A 16,051-nucleotide genomic window follows, 5' to 3' on the forward strand; every position below is an offset into this window, starting at 1 on the left:
CTTCAAAGACTTTAGGGCTGTTTCAACAGCTGAATTACAAAACAGCTCAGTCACAAATTACAAAATAAACTTGATGGTTTAAATAAAGAGGAAAAAATAATCCACACGATTCACTTCAATATAGAATTATATAGGAAAGATCATTCTCTTCACTTATTTTTTAAGGCTGTGAAATGGCAAACTTTTAGTATTTTGATTTATGCTTTGATAGTAGGGATCCTAAGGAGAAGCAGCTAATGGGTCCCTCATTCCTCGCCTTTTAGAGCACAGCCCTGCTGAAAGGGAAACTGGGTTGAAACCATTTGCCCCCAAAGCTCCTCTCGTACAAACGGAAGAGACCTAAATGACAGGAGCCCTGAGCGACCCCTCTCTCGGGACGAACCCTGCTCCGCAGTCAGAGCAAAAGGGCAGCTATTTCCCGGCTCTCCCCGGAGGCAAGGCTTGGAAGCTACGTCGCTCCAGACTGCTCTGCAGTTATTTCAGCATCTCCACCCCCGAGCGCAGCCCAGGCTGAACAAAAGCAAGCGTTCAAATACTTCAGAACTCGGAGCAACACAGGTTCTGCTCGAGTTAGGAGGGCAGGTGGTCACCTTTTTCTTAAATCTCAACAGTGCAGCACAGCCCTAACAGTATAGTTGGACGGCACCATGCAAAACAGATGGGTTTCAATGCTTCTGAAAGCCTAAGAGGTGATGTTGTTGGAAGTCAGACTCTAAAACCAACTTAGAATAAGATCTTTTTGAAAAGAAATGTATTTTCTTCATAAATACAGTACAATTACATTTTACAATGTCTTTTTACTTTCTAGACATAAAAATGCTAGCTTTTAAAAAAGAGTTCCTATACAAATACATGAAAAGAGACCCCCCCCCCTTCCCACAGCCTCCCGCCCCCACCCGCCACGGAGCAAAACCATCGGCCGCGGCGTGAAGCAGCACAGTGAATCCCGGGCTAACCTGTGCCAGCCCTCGGGGGGAGGGAGAGAAAGCCAAATTACCCCCGGGGTTTTGCCTGCCCTGACTGCTCCGAGTCTATCGCCACCATTTTATAAGCCATGGAAAAAGCACATCGCCTGGCCACGGCTGTCGGGACTCACTGTACGGGCGTCATGGCTCACGGGATGCGGCTGTTACACGTCTCATGCGCTGCTGGTCATCGGTGTGGGCTCCTGGAGCAGGAGGTGTCCTTGGAAATGGTTCTGGCCTAATACTCTGCAAGTCCCCTCACTCAGGCAGCCCCAAAAACGAAGCAAAGCTAATGCCAGTTTTCAGCCTCTCACTCTACAAACTTGCCAAGAGAGGCAGAAACCGCACATGAAGAGCTTCAGCCTCCCGACAGTACTTGCTGACCTCAGCCAGGCTTTGCAGGCTCCTGAGGAGCAATTCACAGGTCCCCAAGTCCTTAGACCACAGACCGAAAATTGCTGCTCTAGACCCCACGAGAGTTGCCAGGTAGGAGCTATCTGAAGTTAATAATGACATGGGGCCGATGGGAACAAAAACCTCCAGATCTCAGGCAGTTCCCTGAGCCGTCAAATCCCGAAGGAACTGCGCAAGGGAAGGACTTGTGAGTTCGGCCATTCTGTAAGCAGTGAAAGGAAAGAGGAAAAATAACTAAACTTGATTTTTTTGTTTTGCTCTACAAAGAAGAATATGTGGCTTTCTTTATAAAAGCTACAATTCTGCTTCTAATACCCGAGTTTAAGAAAAACTCTTAGTCTAAAATTTTGGTTTGCAAAGAAGGTCATTGCAATCATTGTGTTAAAAATCACTTTCTACTAGAAATAAGCTCTACAGAAGGAAAAGGAACTAGGTGTGCAGTTTGTCTCCTTAAAGCAGTTTCTGTTTAAAAACAAAATAAAAATCTGTACAGAGAGACTGAAGACTATAGTACACATCTTCCTCAAAGCAAGCAGCTCTTTTACATTCACATCAGGATGGCTCTGAGGAAGCTCGAGGGAAAGACTACATTCCTGATGGCTCCTAGTTTGTCAGCACAGGAAGACGACCTCAAACTTCCGTGTCAAAAGTTTTGGGGGTTTTGCTTTTAGAAGAAATCAAAACTACAAAACAGGGTGAAGAACCTGACCTAAACAATGTAAAACTGCACCATCTTCTTCCAAATTTACTTCCACAGGCATAGAACTGCCAAGGCTCCTGCAAACCTGATGGCTCGGACTGTCAGAGACCGCCTGGCTTCCATTTTTGGAGGAGACAGTTGCTGTCCATAATCTGTATTTTACTCACAGAAAGCCATTATGTCCTTTTTTCCTTGCAAAAACAGATTACAGAGGCATTCAGGTTGAAAACAATAAGCTGCAAGGAGGGTAAACAAATTATTTTTACCTGGTCCAGCTCAACTGACAATACCGATTGGGGAAAATCAGTTATCTAAAACAGACTTTACCTGTAAAGGATCCGAATTTTCCCAGACATTTTAGAGCTAATGTGAATCCAGCCAGTTCGAACGGTTTATCTAGAGTCCTACGGTTGCAAAACTTCTTTCCTACTTCTGAGAAGTACTTGTAAAGATGGAATATAACTTTTCCTGACTTTAAAAGAACAGAAAAGCACTCAGACATCTCTCTCCCTCTCTCACACAAACACTCAACAGCATTTGATCTCCTTTATTGTTCATTCTAAGCCCAAACCAGAAAATATAATATAGAAAATTATGCTGAAACAGCAGAGGGATGGACACCTTGAGCTAACGAGAAAAGCTCCTCCTGCATTTCCAGCAGGTGTGGAGGAGGAAGAGAAATCACTTCAAATCATCCAGAGCGGGCATTACTTCATATAATGGGACGGAATTAAGCGAAGAGAAATAAATATAAGACATTCTGAGAGATGAGAATGAAGAGGCTGTGAAGAGTTTGTCTAGAAAAGCATGGAGAACTAACTCAAACAGGTTATTAGAATACACTTAGGGAAGGTCTACCGCACTGCCCAGAAAGACGTTGTCCCACACGGCAGAGACAGCCAAAGCCTTGAAGTGCAGCTCTGAAGTGTCTTAAATGGTGGTGAGGGAAGGGAGCTTGTGCTGCCTGTTAGTGCACTCCCTGGTAAAGGCAGGAGATATAGACTTAGTTCATACCTTTCCGTATGCATTCTGTCATCTCTAACTTCTGTGGGTCTAGAACACAGCCCGAAGGACGCTAACAAGCAGCAAATCTGCTAGAAATGATGGGAAGTGTTTTCCTTGGTTCTTACATTATTATCACTAGAAGATGAACAGAATCCAACTCACAGCTCATCTTTAGGCACCACTAAGTCACCCGTGCAGCAGACAGAAGGCACCTCCTTTCACCTCCCAACCTCCATTGTGAAATTCAATCTTTACTGGATCTGTTGATCCAGTAAGGCCATTTCAGTTGGACACCGTAACAGTAGCGTCAACTAAGTAGGAACGGAGGACATTCACTAACTGTTCGATGATTAACTGCCGATTCTCCGTATTTCCAGGGTGAAGTGATCTGAAATGAAAATCTGGCTACTCTAATGCTGCACAGAAAGCTGAGACTAGCCAGGTTCCCAACACATGACCACTGGCTAATTAAATATTTTAACACTCAGGTAAAAAAAATAAAATAGTTTTTAACAGAAATTAATATTGAAGTGTTTTAATACAATGCAACGGCAGTAACAAAAAAATACTCATTTACTTCTATAGGTCTTAATATCTCCTTACAGCATCTGCAACCAAAGCATTGCTGCATCTGAGCTAGTTCCCAAAAACCTGGAAGTGAACCCGATGTCTTAAATGTGTAACTTTCTTCTGTAATGCCTCTGGGACTTCCTTCAAGCTGCTCTCTCCAGTTAGATGAAGAAAAAAAAAGTACTTTGGAAGGAAAGCATTTGCCATCTGAAACTTTACACAGAGCTCCTCTTTAAAGCTCTACCTCTGAGGCTTTACTACATAAAAAAGAATCTAGTATCTCCGAGAAGGAGGGACATACAAAGCAGAAGGGCAACTGAAATACAGAAAAATCCAGAAAAGGTTGGAGGAAGATCTCCACAGATGCAGTAGATTAAGTTGCTAACACTGAAAAGCAACAGGGCTTGCCACTTGCACTACGGTAAATTTGGAGAAGTTCCACTAAAGCCAATGGAATCACAATGGCAGAATCTGATCTAACAGATCACGACCGAGCCTGTAAACTCTCCTTTTTTTAATTTATGTAAAACACGAATGCAATATATTATTTACTATCCACTGTATAAATTACTGAAAAAGTACTTAAGTATAAAAGTGTGGCAAATCTTTCAACGATACTAAAAATGTGAAATGCGACATTAATCACCGGAGTCATTTTTTTTTAATAAAGAAATAACACAATTTGGGAAGTTAAAAAAAAAAAAAAAAGAATGTTACCACATTGAAAATGGAAATCTTTCCATCTTTCCAGCCTACGGATGTGAAATACCTATTCTGAGTTCTTACACTGAGTGTAGAGAGAAATCACAGCTTGATCACAGCTGAAATCTATAAAAGTTTCTCAGAACACCTGTATTCCAAAAGCACTAAGTGATGCTCACCACTAAGTCCCTGGTTCTGAGCGTTATTATAAGGCCATTACGCTCACCGTACTGCATTCAAGCTAGACATTTAACCAACAGCTGTGAGAGCAGGTACTTCTGTTTAAGAGACTTAAAAAATACTGAAATGAAATATCAGATGTAGTGCACCTAAGTTCTTGTTTTTTCTCCAGATGTCACCAGATCCAGTATTTAAAAAATAAAGGGGGAAACTTTCAAAGAACAAGTGTTACGGGTTTTTTATAATTTAGAACAAATTATAAATTAACCTGTCCATACTTTTGAGACATAATATACAAGAGCAAACAGCTGAGTGTTCTTTTATTACTCAGGTACTACAATTTTTTCCCAATAAAAATGTCTTTGAAAAATTTCTTGCTACTGCATCCCAGCTCAGATCCCGGTACAGCCTTTCAGATGAGGTATTCTACCATCTCTCCATCTGGGAGGTCCTGCCCCATGGTCTGAACAGGGGCTTTTCTTTCGAGAGTGCTGGAGTGGAAGAGTGGCCCATCTACGTGATGAGGAAAAACAAGAGACAGACAATCACAGCTGTAACTTCAATGAGGTTAGAAAAATGACGTTAACATTTTAAAAGTCATCTTCTATCACCGGCCAAAACACAGCTAACAACTCCTTATTTCATTTTAAAAAATTCAATTCTTCATGTATGTAGCCAGACAAATAAAGACATTTATCAAACTCCCTTTGGGTATCTCCCACTGATACACAATGGCATATAAAACTGGAGTGACTGCATTTAAACCAATGTAGTCAGTGTAGCCTTCCACCACAAAACCTGTTCCCCTGTCTCCCTCGATACCCATTAAATAGCATAGCATGGGCAAGATGCACAGCAGACAAGCCAAATTCACTCTTCCATGAAGAACAACATAATTGTAATCTGTCTGTAAGTAGAAAAGGCAAGGTTGTGTAATCTGCATTGATTTGGCAGAGTGGGCTGGAAAATGAGCAGCTCCTGCCAGCTCAGAGCTCTGTGGGAAGCAAACTCAGCTTCTGTGACAGTCACTGTCAACTGGATCTACTTGTGCCAATGCTGAAGTCGGTCCTGCGACTGGGACAGTACAATAACAAGACAGCTTTATCACGATAGTTACCTCTCCTTCTTCCTCCCCTTTATCTGAGTCCCCTTTGCTTTGAAAACCCACTAAAATGAAACAGCCAGTTCCTACAACCCATTTTCATATGCTACTTAAACCCCACGTGCTACTTCCAATTTACTTCAGAGCAGACGCTGGCTCAGGGACTATCCTGGGATTTGCATATACCTGCTCCAATTCCTGAATCTCACTATACCTCTCTACCCAGTGTGTCCATGCTTACGCTACCACTCTTCAGGCTTTTTTTCCCCTTCACAGCATCTGAAACCCCTCAGAACACTGTGAAGCTTGCCTCTGAAACCTATCTGTCATCACAAAAACTAAACCCAGTTCTCCTGAATGGAAAAATAGACAGTAGGGCCTGCCCCACAGAGCAGAACTGATGGCGAGACAGTGGCAGGGGCCCCTCTGGGAGCGCAGCTGGGCTTTGTTACCTGTTTTGTCTGCGCTGTAGGCCAGGTTGGTACTGGGGAGTCGTCCTGGTGTGGGAGCTGCAGTGGAAGATGCAGCTTTGCTCTGTTCGTTCCCCCGGTCAGTCTGGGTGCTGCAGTCTCTGCTGCCTGTTTTCGAGTGGGCTGACAGCAACGGCGTGGAAGGAAGAACAGGAGAGGGGGTGGAGGGAATGGATTCGGAGCGATATTCTGTTCCCAGCAGAACACCTTCATGGAAAAAGGGAAGGAAATTTCACAGTCCCAGGAAACTAACTGGTATCAGTTCTGCACCCCTCTGTAGTACTTGCTCTAGGATCTGGAAGGCGCTTCATGCTTCAGCAGACAGCACTAATTTGCCTTTCTATAGCACCTTTCACCACTGGGTGCCGAAGTACCTGAAGAATAGCAGCACCCTCATGTTGCTGCAAGTGGACACTAATACCTTACCTCCCTGCCTCTAAGCAGTGGCCCATCTACGGCAGGGTAACTCTGCACACTCTGAAATCAGCTGCAACAGATTCTCATTTACATTTCAGGGTCTTTTAGTCTCATGGGGAGGGTCTTTGTTCCTAACTTCCCCCCTGAAAAAAAATCATCTAAGATTTGGTTTTTTACAATTCATTTCCTCTGAACAATAGTGTTGAGCCATTCCAGACAGGAGTCATGCTAGTGCAGGCACAACACTACAGGAGAGCAATCCTGATTAGTATCTCTGCTCCTGTTCAGGGAGACCTTACACCTTCAGGCAGCTGTAAGCACCCAGCCAAAAGCAAGTGCTTGGGAACTCTGAAAACTGTATCTCAAATATCCCTAAAGTCAGTACCAAATTGGGAATAAAGGCTGACATATGTTAATGACAGAGCCTGGACATCAGAAGTCACTATTTCCCAAAAGTGATTAAAACAAGGAGTTGTTCCAAATGTGTCCCGTCTTGCTTGCCATCAGCTTTACTGCACGCTAGGCCTGCTCATCTGTCTGCCTAACACACCTCCTTCCTCCTGCTGCTCCAGCCTCCCCTCTAAGCAGTGACTCACATATCTGAATTGCCACTGTTGTTTAAAAATTACCTAGGCTGCCTTTCCAGCTCTTGTCCTCCCTCTTCTCCTCCAGGATGGGAGTGCTGCTCAGTGTCGACGAGTGGGACAGCAAGCCTGAGCCAGCGTTCGAAATGGACATCAGCGACTTGGCAGGTCTCATTGAGGAGAGCTGGTCTGTCTTACCAGGCTCCTTCCGGGAGCGCTGCTGCAGGACTTTGATCATGGCATCCTTCTCAATGATCTGAGCGTGCAGAGTCTTAATCCTTTTGGAGAAGTACAAAGAAGAACAATGTACCTGTAATCCTGTCTCCTTGGACCGAGGCCTCAGAGTCCCCATCGCTATGACTGGGGCTCCCTTAGGCATTTGGGGAGGCAGAGAGAAGATGCCAGTGAGCTTATTGCCCTGAATACTGGCTGCTCACTGGCCCATCAGAGCAGGTCATGCGTGAGACTTCCTGCATACATGCATGAGAGAACGGCACTGAGATACCCATCCACCTACTGGAAGCTGCTCTAAACAGCCACGCAAGGGGCTCTGACACAAAGCTGAGAGTTATGGGCAGAACATGAGACCAAAAGAAAGAAGAGGATTAACAGACTTTGGGGAGTCTGCACTGGACCTAACCCCAGGGAAAACAGTTCTGTGAGACTGTTAAGAGGTGGCTGGAGCCTGAGGTCCGATAAAGATACCCTGAAGAGAGAAGAGGAACAAGCTAGAAGCAAACAATCTAAGACAAGGCTTTTTTGCATTAGCCCTCAGTATCAAGACAGGTTTTGGATGGCTATGTAGATACTTCCTTGGCCAAATGAGCACCCTACATTGTTGCTATTGGTGAAGACATGAGAATTTCTGGTTCTGAGGCATCTACCCAGACAATTAATTTAAGATCCTTGTCCTAAAGAAGCCAAATAGGACCAAACCACATTTTACCTTCCCTCCATGTCGAGACATCTCCTGTTGGCAAGCAGGATCTCTTCCTCCTCCTTCTGAATGCGAGCTTCCAGCGAGGTGTCATAGCTAGGGTTAGGCGAGTGGCTGATCACTGTCGTGTCCCTGAGAACAAGCAGTAGAGCAGATGAAGGACCAGCTAAGTTTGCTGCTTTCCTCCTAGCAGCACAAAATTGTTGCTCAGAAGTAACAAACAAGAATATCCACTTTTTTTGAGTTTAGGCTAGCTCAGTGTCTGCCAAAAAATCCAACTCCCAGTCCTAATGAAAGAAGGGTTACAAAAATATGCAAATCACTACAACAACAGTCAATCTACTGTCCATCTCAGGCCAGTTCTACAATCTAAGTGATTCACCAGACAATTGTAAACTGATTGCAGAGGCAAAACCAAGGACATGGGGAGGGGGACGGATGGTATAGAACACTTGTCACTTTTCTTCAATTGAAATAGTGCAAAGTTCACTTCAAGATAAAGCTTTTTCCCTTCCCTTCCCAACAGTATCATACAAGGAATCTGAGTATCAAAGAGAACTAGGCATGGAAGTTTCTTAAGCGATCCTAAGCAGCTTTGTCCAAAAAACTTGAGTGGGCTGAAAACAGTTTTAGACTGATTCCATAGAGTGCCTGACGTTAACACTGTGATAGTTGTTCGGTCCACTAATCAAAACATGAGTATTTCATTGTACTTGTTGCTGTTCAGTCAGAACAAAGTCACTTTGCTACGCTGTGTATCACTGTATGATTCATAACATTAAGAGCACGTTACTGACATAGCTGTGCATTAACATAATTAGAAAAAAAACAAAAGCACAAAGAAATGTGGAGGTACCAAGAGCTCCAATTCATTGTAATAAGAATCTGTTCTCTCAGACCCAGCAGGTCTAAGAACTGTCTGGTAAATGTACCTTTAACTCTGCAAAAGTTCAGATCAGGAACAGCAAAGCACCAATGTGAAGGGCTAAGAAGGTCATCCATCAAAGAACGATGACCTGACCCAGATTGCAGCCTGTGCTGTAAAGCATCCTTCCTGCAAGGTCAGCTTCCTAAGGGATGCTATTTTCTGCTATCCCAGAAAAGGGAAAGAAATTTGTGCACAGTGTAGATGAGGTTGCCGCTGAAATTAGTGGAATCCCTCACAGCCTATAATTTTGAAGGAGACACTAGAGCTGCCAACTGCACATCAACTTGCAGAAGTATTGACACTAATGGAATACTCTCTTTTATGGGAGAAGCAGCTAGAAGGAAATGGAAAAACAGAGGTTGGCTCTTTCCTGACTGGAAGGCATTCTTGTTCATTTAACAAAACTTGAACAGGCCTAACACATCCCCTCCCATTCCATGATAAACAATAGACCAGACCCCTACTTATCAGCACACGCTGAAAATATAACATGGCCTCTAAGGACAAGCAGTAGCAAGAGCCTTTAGAGAATCTCGGGGGAGGTGGAAAACAGTGCACAAGAAGCATCAACACCCTAAAATAACAGCTTGCTTCTGGAGCAAGATAAGATAAGTCTTTAAACGCTAACACAGCAGATCTGCAACTTTACCCCTGTAATTCTAGTATGATCTTACAAGCTAGGAAGCCAGTTACAATAACATCCCGTTTGAATCTGGTTCATGAAACAATCTAAACTAAAATCTGCCATCAAGAACCAGAAACGAGTGAGCAATGAAATTATGTGTAAGCAATACCTAATGCTAAAGAGTTGCGCTCCAATAACAGCTCTTGTTTACCAACTAGCTGGAGCGCTTGGGCCTACTTACAGCCATAATAAGTGTTTCTGTACAGTTGTCTTGGAACATGTGCTTGTTACCAAATTTCAGACACCCTTCCCTTCCCACCCCCACAAGCAGTGCTCTCCATACACAGCAGAATGTTTTGAGCAGAATTTCCTAGTAGGTGTTTCTGGTTGAGGACAATACCACAAAGTAATTTGCAAAAACATTCTGGAGAACAACTAAGCCATTCAGGGTGAAGAGTGTGAATCACCAAGCTTACCCCATCTCACATGACTTCAGCGAGGACTGATTCCTGTTTAAAAACATAACAAGCCAAAACCCTTCTCATACACCTATTTTTGAATCAACAGCTTCCAGGAATGGCTCAGAACAATTCTAGTTTGGAAAATGGCTCCTGCATGGGGAGGAATCTTCCCCTGGAAAAAAGTTTCTAATTGTTGGCAATTGCACAGCTCCCAGGAAAAGCAGCCAAGCTCCGCTTGCATGCTGAAGCCATTCAGACCACAAGGCGAGGTATCATGGGAGGGTGGTATGACAACATTCCTTGGTGGGAAATCTGACATTCAACTGGAAAAAGAAGATAATCCCTGTACTATGAAAAGTCTCGTTTACCTCTGAGCAGCCACGGTTGCAGCTGCATCCAAAGCAAACTGTCTCATCACACTCTCCTCCAGGTATTTCTGCTCCCACTTGGTCATGTCAGCTTCCAAAGCAAGAATCCTCTCCTCCTTCTCACGCAGGAGTTCCATAAGCGCCGTGGCATTGTACTCCGAGACGTTGGCAGCCTGAGATGTACCCTGACGCTGATTTCCAAAAGGAGAAAAAAAAAAAAAAATCTCAGGATGCATCTTTAAGTCTCAGGGTTGGTTTGTTTACTATTTGTCTGAAGGGCAGACAAAAAGGTACAGAGCAGCGCTGGCTTGTCGCACAAACTCCCCAGAGTGAAATGCAGTGGCCTGTGCCACGCTGGGCAGACTAGGTGATGGTAATGGTCTCCTTTAGAGCTCAATCTGAAATGTCTGCCCAGGCAGTTCAGCCTCACTCTGTCAAAACCAGGAAACAAATTCATATAATGCAAGAAAGGCTCCTTCTCTTTTCCAAAAGTTGAAGCTCAAAAGGCATAAAACAAGCACTGGTCCCAAGAAAAAGACATCTTAACCCACAGCACTCATGCTAGAGTGCTTCCCGGTGCCATTCCAGAGCTGGTCGGTACTAACAAGCAAATATCTGAGATGGAAATACTCCCTTTTTCCATACACAAAGCCCCACATGTGTCCGAGAGCTAGATCATGCTATTCAGGTCTGATGTCTACAGCCCATCCGTAATGCCTAAAGTAACACAGATTTGCTTCCAACACTGTTCCAGCAAAACACCAACCAGTACACGAGAGTTGTCACACCTTTAAAAAAAATACATCCAAAATATTTTTAAAGTATTTGGTTATTAAATCAATATGATCAGTGTATACCTGTGGATTAAGTAGTTGAGGATTAAAAATAATTCAGTTCTAAAGCAAGATTTGGAATACAGGCAGTGATCCCTTTCAAAACAAGAAAGAGTGGAGATTTGCTGAGCTCATAGTTCCAACAGATAAAATGCATAGTTTTATATGGAAGTCTCATCTGGGATTGGCAGGATATTTGGCTTTAAAATAATTTTTAAATAGTTTAAAAGAAATTGGGCAGACAAGCTATTTTATGTTCAGCTCAGAATTCCTAAAGATGACAAGAAAGCTATTTTTTTGTGTTGACTCAGGCTCAATGTCAAAATTGAGGGGTTCGGAGTGCCTCATCTTCTAAAGGTAACATCAAAAAGTTTACCAAATTGCTGTAACTCCTACTAAAACCAATATAAAAATATGAGTGAGATTTAAATAACCGTTCCTATGCAGAGGTAGAAGTTGGGGGATAAACATAACCTGAAAGTAAATGCAATTTAGAACACAGGCCTGCATCCTATTTCCAGTAAAATTTACAAACCTGACAGTTCACCTGTGTTTGACAGTTTGAAATAAAACTAAAACTTCACACCCAATTCATAACACCACTGCACAATCTACCTCTCATTCATTCTTTTCACTGAAAAAGACTCATGTTACAATCGTAAGAATATACTCTACATGAATCATAGAGTGGTTTGGGTTGGAAGGGACCTTTAAAGCTCATCCAGTCCAACCTCCCTGCAGTGAGCAGGGACATCTTCAGCTAGAGCAGGGTGCTCAGAGCCATGTCTACCCTCTTTTAGTTTAAAACCATCACCCCTTGTCCTGTCACAACAGGCCTTGCTAGAGAGATTGTCCCCATCCTTCCTGTAGTCCCCCTTTAAGTACTGAAGGGCTGCAATACGGTCTCCCCAAAGCCTTCTCTTCTCCAGGCTGAAGAACCCCAACCCTCCCCATGAAGCTCCCATCCATTTCCATCAATTGCATTTATAGAATTGGTTTTGCTGTTTTGGTTTTGTTTGGTTTTTTTTAAATGCAAAAGCTTTTTGAAAGGTCTCTTTTCAGGCCAGTTGTTAATGAATTTTTATCCAAAATCTCAAACTGTGAACATTATTTGTCAATAATTTAGAAGTAAATATAACCAGGTTACTTAAAGATAGAACACCATGTAACTATGCGGCCATGTCTGAATCTTGTCATGTGATGGATCCCCTATCGCTTCCTTATCTAAATTTTCTGGTTGGAATGGAAGAATTAAATCAAGTGAAACCAATACAACGGGCAGCAAATCCATGATTCTAGCTACCAAAAGAAATATTTGTTAATTTTACACAGTGGAAAAGAACCACTGCCCCTCTTTTATGTGTGTTGTAGGGTCTAGCGTACAATCCTGCAAGAAACCTGCTATGGCACAGGGGAACAGCGGGTACCTGCTGCATCCGGAGAGATTCCAGTTCTCTCTCAAGCCGGGTCCGCAGCCTGTGTTCCAGCTGTTCCCGTTTCTCACACGCTGCCTGCAGCTGAACCAAGGCCTGCTGCATCTTCTCCACCTTCTCAACATAGACCTGCTTCTTTTTGAGCTGAAACAACGGAAGAAAAAGGCAACATAAGTTAAATAAAGAGAACGAGTGAGTGAGCTTCTGGCTTTGTATACATTGCAGAGCACAGGAACACCAGCCGGGAAGAACATGTCCAGATGAGTGCTGTCAGTGTGTCTCAGGCTCGTACTCTGGCCTCGACGCTCAGGATGTTACAAGTCTTTCCCACCTCTGCTTTCCTGCTAGGTATATTTCTTCTTTTTGTCCTCAGCGACCCCATGGTAATGATGGTGAAACTGAGGTAATTATCTCTTGCAAATGATTGAGAGCAGCAATGGGCTAGAAAGGGCATCTGGGTTCATCACAGAGAGTGTTTAAGGGACTTGACACATGGCACCAAGGTAACCGTAGCAAAGACAGCATTTAGAGTTGGTCCACAAGTTGGAAACACTTTTCAGTGCAATACTGAAAACTGCTGGCAGTGTTTTTATGAGATTAAGCAGAAACAGAATCAAAGCTTTCAGGATCCTATTCCAGTTCCATAACGATAAAATAATGAATAGGACCAAAGCATACATCAAACATGGCCTGTGCTCTCTCCACACCTACAGCCAGGTTTATTCCAGCAGTCTGGACATTCACCTTGGTCATCCTGGCCCAGCGTAACCTGAGAGGTCCTGCTCCGTTCCCTGCCCTTCTGTCTTCCTCCATCGTTCATCCTGCAAACCAAGCTGCCATCCTGCCTCACGTTAAGCAATGAAAACTACCATGCTGAGACCCCCAATAACTGTCTTAGCAAGGTTAATTCAGAGTTCAGACAGGAAAAAAACCAAACTAAAATACGAATTTAAAAAAAAGAATAAAACACACCCAGGACCTTGTTCTGATCTAACACCTAGAATATGGACATAATTTTCTGTTAAGGAAAAGACTAACAATCACAGTTAGCTGGCCTCCTGCAGCAAATCTGGGGCATTGCTTTTTTAGCTACGATTGTCATAAACCCTGAAATACAAAAATAGCAGGAAGGAGGCAGCTTTTCCCAACAGTCAGAGCCAAAGTCTAGAGAAGCACCACAATGAAAAACACAGACTCCCTTATGTGAGTTCAAAGAACTACTCTACAGCTTCATGGAAGAAAAGTCCACTGAGGGATATTAAAGACAAAAGACACTACTTTTGGCTCAGGAAGTCCTTCTTGAAAGCGGAAAGTATTCTGGGAAAGTATCGCTGTTTGCTGGCCCCATTCTGATAGTGTTCCCTAGGAATCTGTGCTAAGTTTCGGCGGAGACAGGACACCAGGCTTGCTGGGCTTTGATCTGAACAACATGAGCCATTCTTACATAGCACCTTCCTTCCAAAAAGGTCTTATCATGTGTTTCTTCAGAATTTTGCCTTTTCACACTCTTGTTCCTTGAGGCAATCCAGAGACTTCAATGTGAACAGCAGAGAGAGAAAAATCTCCAAACACGATTAATCCCAGACATGGTATCCTTTTCTTCTCTTCATAAAGTCAGCAGGCATCTAATCTCACAGCATGAATGTTGCTGCCCTGGAGGATTTTCCCCAAACAAGTATTTTATAATAAAAGTTACAATAAATAGTGAGTAATCCTGCCAAAGGCCTTCCCACCAGTGCATGTACAGTAGAAAGGTATTTTTATTCCTTGATTGCTCAAGATTTCAAGCTTGTTTGGAATGGGAGGGACAAGAACATTTTAATACAACTTAATATTCCATTGCTGCTCTGCAGAAAATCAATGAAGATGTTATACTTAATAGATCTTTTTTTCCAGATCGTAGTGGTTAATAACACTGATTTAAGCTTTCTCAGACTCTAATAAAGTGTATATTAACACACTAGTTTTACACTTAGATTAACAGCAGCTCACAGTAGTTATGTAACTAGCCAAAAATATTAAACTATGAGTCAGCAGCAGAACCTAGAAATGGAGAGCACCCAGTCTCTTGGTTTTGCATATGAGCTTACTGACCTGGACAAGAGTAAGGAACAACCTAATAAACTCCCTTACAGCGAAATACCATGCATCAAGCTGAACAATAATCTCTTGACAACCAGCTCTCCTCCCCCACTCTTCTATATAAAAAATTAAGGAAGGAAGGATGGACATTTGATCTCTTATTACCTACCACAAAGCATTTAAATTTCTGAAAAGTTTTTTTAACACACAGGTAAAATTCTCCTTGCAGAAGGTAGCCGCTGACAACATTTTACTAGTTTCATAATTAATAAACCTGAGTATGCATATGTGTGGATTAACACTTTGGCCTGCACTCAAAGAATACCAAGAGCCTAGCCAAAAAAGAATTGGGACACAGAAATTCCACTGAAACATTCACTTTGAAAGTGCTCCCATCAGCCGAACCTGCAGGTGAAATGTTGCAACACAAGCTGTTGCCCAACTTACCAGCACTGCCTGCACATGCCTAATTCATGCACCAGACCTAAAGTACATGCACGGCTTGTTCAGTGGCTTTTCATAAATACAACTTCTTTTTTCCCCTTCACAAAATACACTTTATCTTCCAGCATCAGGAAGAATCAGGAATGTCAGAAAATTTGGGGTTTGTGTGTGTATTTTTTTTTTACGGCTTAAAACCAGAATGAATTCAGGAATCCCTCAAATAATTTTCAGGTTTTTTGGAACACAGATGTTCATTAAGCTCTGAAGGCATGTATGTGCTCCAGACTACACAGCTTTCCTAACGTGTCTTTTGACACAATTATGCTTTATATATGAGATTGTTCCATTTCACGCGCTCACTGCACTCAGTCACCCCACCGCGTGTTCTGGCAGTGTCATTCATTTCCAGCTCTGCCATCCCTGCTACTGTGACTGTTTGTGAGGAACAATTTACCTTTCTGTCAATCGGGATTCTCCAGGAGTGGAGATAAAAATATTTATTTATTTATTTTTAGATCTTTCTGACTTGATCTGTCCTCAATGTAAAGAGGATCAGGAATAATTCTTCCAAAGGTTTTCATTTCTATAAATTGAGAGTATGATCGTGTCTTCCTAAGACAGGAACTGGAAACAGTTTCCCGAGTATTGCCAAGGTGCCGCAGACATAAGTGAGATGGAAGGAAGGAAAAAAGGCAGCATGCTGAGGCTTGTTCTTGGTCATTTGCCATGGATTCCCCACCCTGTCTCTTCCAGCACAGAACCAAAACTGTCTGCTCAGTGCCAAGGGCCACAGCAGCATCTACCATGGGGCACTTGGCATCAAAGGACACT

At 43.0% G+C, this 16,051-nt stretch overlaps 1 protein-coding gene across 6 annotated transcripts in view; it reads right to left on the bottom strand.

The window, feature by feature from the left end:
* Positions 1–1,724: 1,724 nt before the first annotated feature.
* The window catches only part of AMOT (angiomotin), a 63,730-nt gene continuing 49,403 nt past the window's right edge, over positions 1,725–16,051 (bottom strand). For all 6 annotated transcript variants that reach the window (XM_064463379.1, XM_064463381.1, XM_064463376.1 and 3 more), the window contains 6 exons: positions 12,689–12,838; positions 10,429–10,619; positions 8,056–8,178; positions 7,155–7,387; positions 6,091–6,315; positions 1,725–5,049 (listed from right to left, as the gene is read on the bottom strand). In XM_064463379.1, the coding sequence (XP_064319449.1) occupies positions 4,949–5,049; positions 6,091–6,315; positions 7,155–7,387; positions 8,056–8,178; positions 10,429–10,619; positions 12,689–12,838 (1,023 nt within the window). In that variant the 3' untranslated portion in view covers positions 1,725–4,948. The remainder of the gene's footprint in view (positions 5,050–6,090; positions 6,316–7,154; positions 7,388–8,055; positions 8,179–10,428; positions 10,620–12,688; positions 12,839–16,051) is intronic.

This window comes from Phalacrocorax carbo, chromosome 11 (genome assembly GCF_963921805.1).
Source record: "Phalacrocorax carbo chromosome 11, bPhaCar2.1, whole genome shotgun sequence".
Lineage (NCBI taxonomy): Eukaryota > Metazoa > Chordata > Aves > Suliformes > Phalacrocoracidae > Phalacrocorax > Phalacrocorax carbo.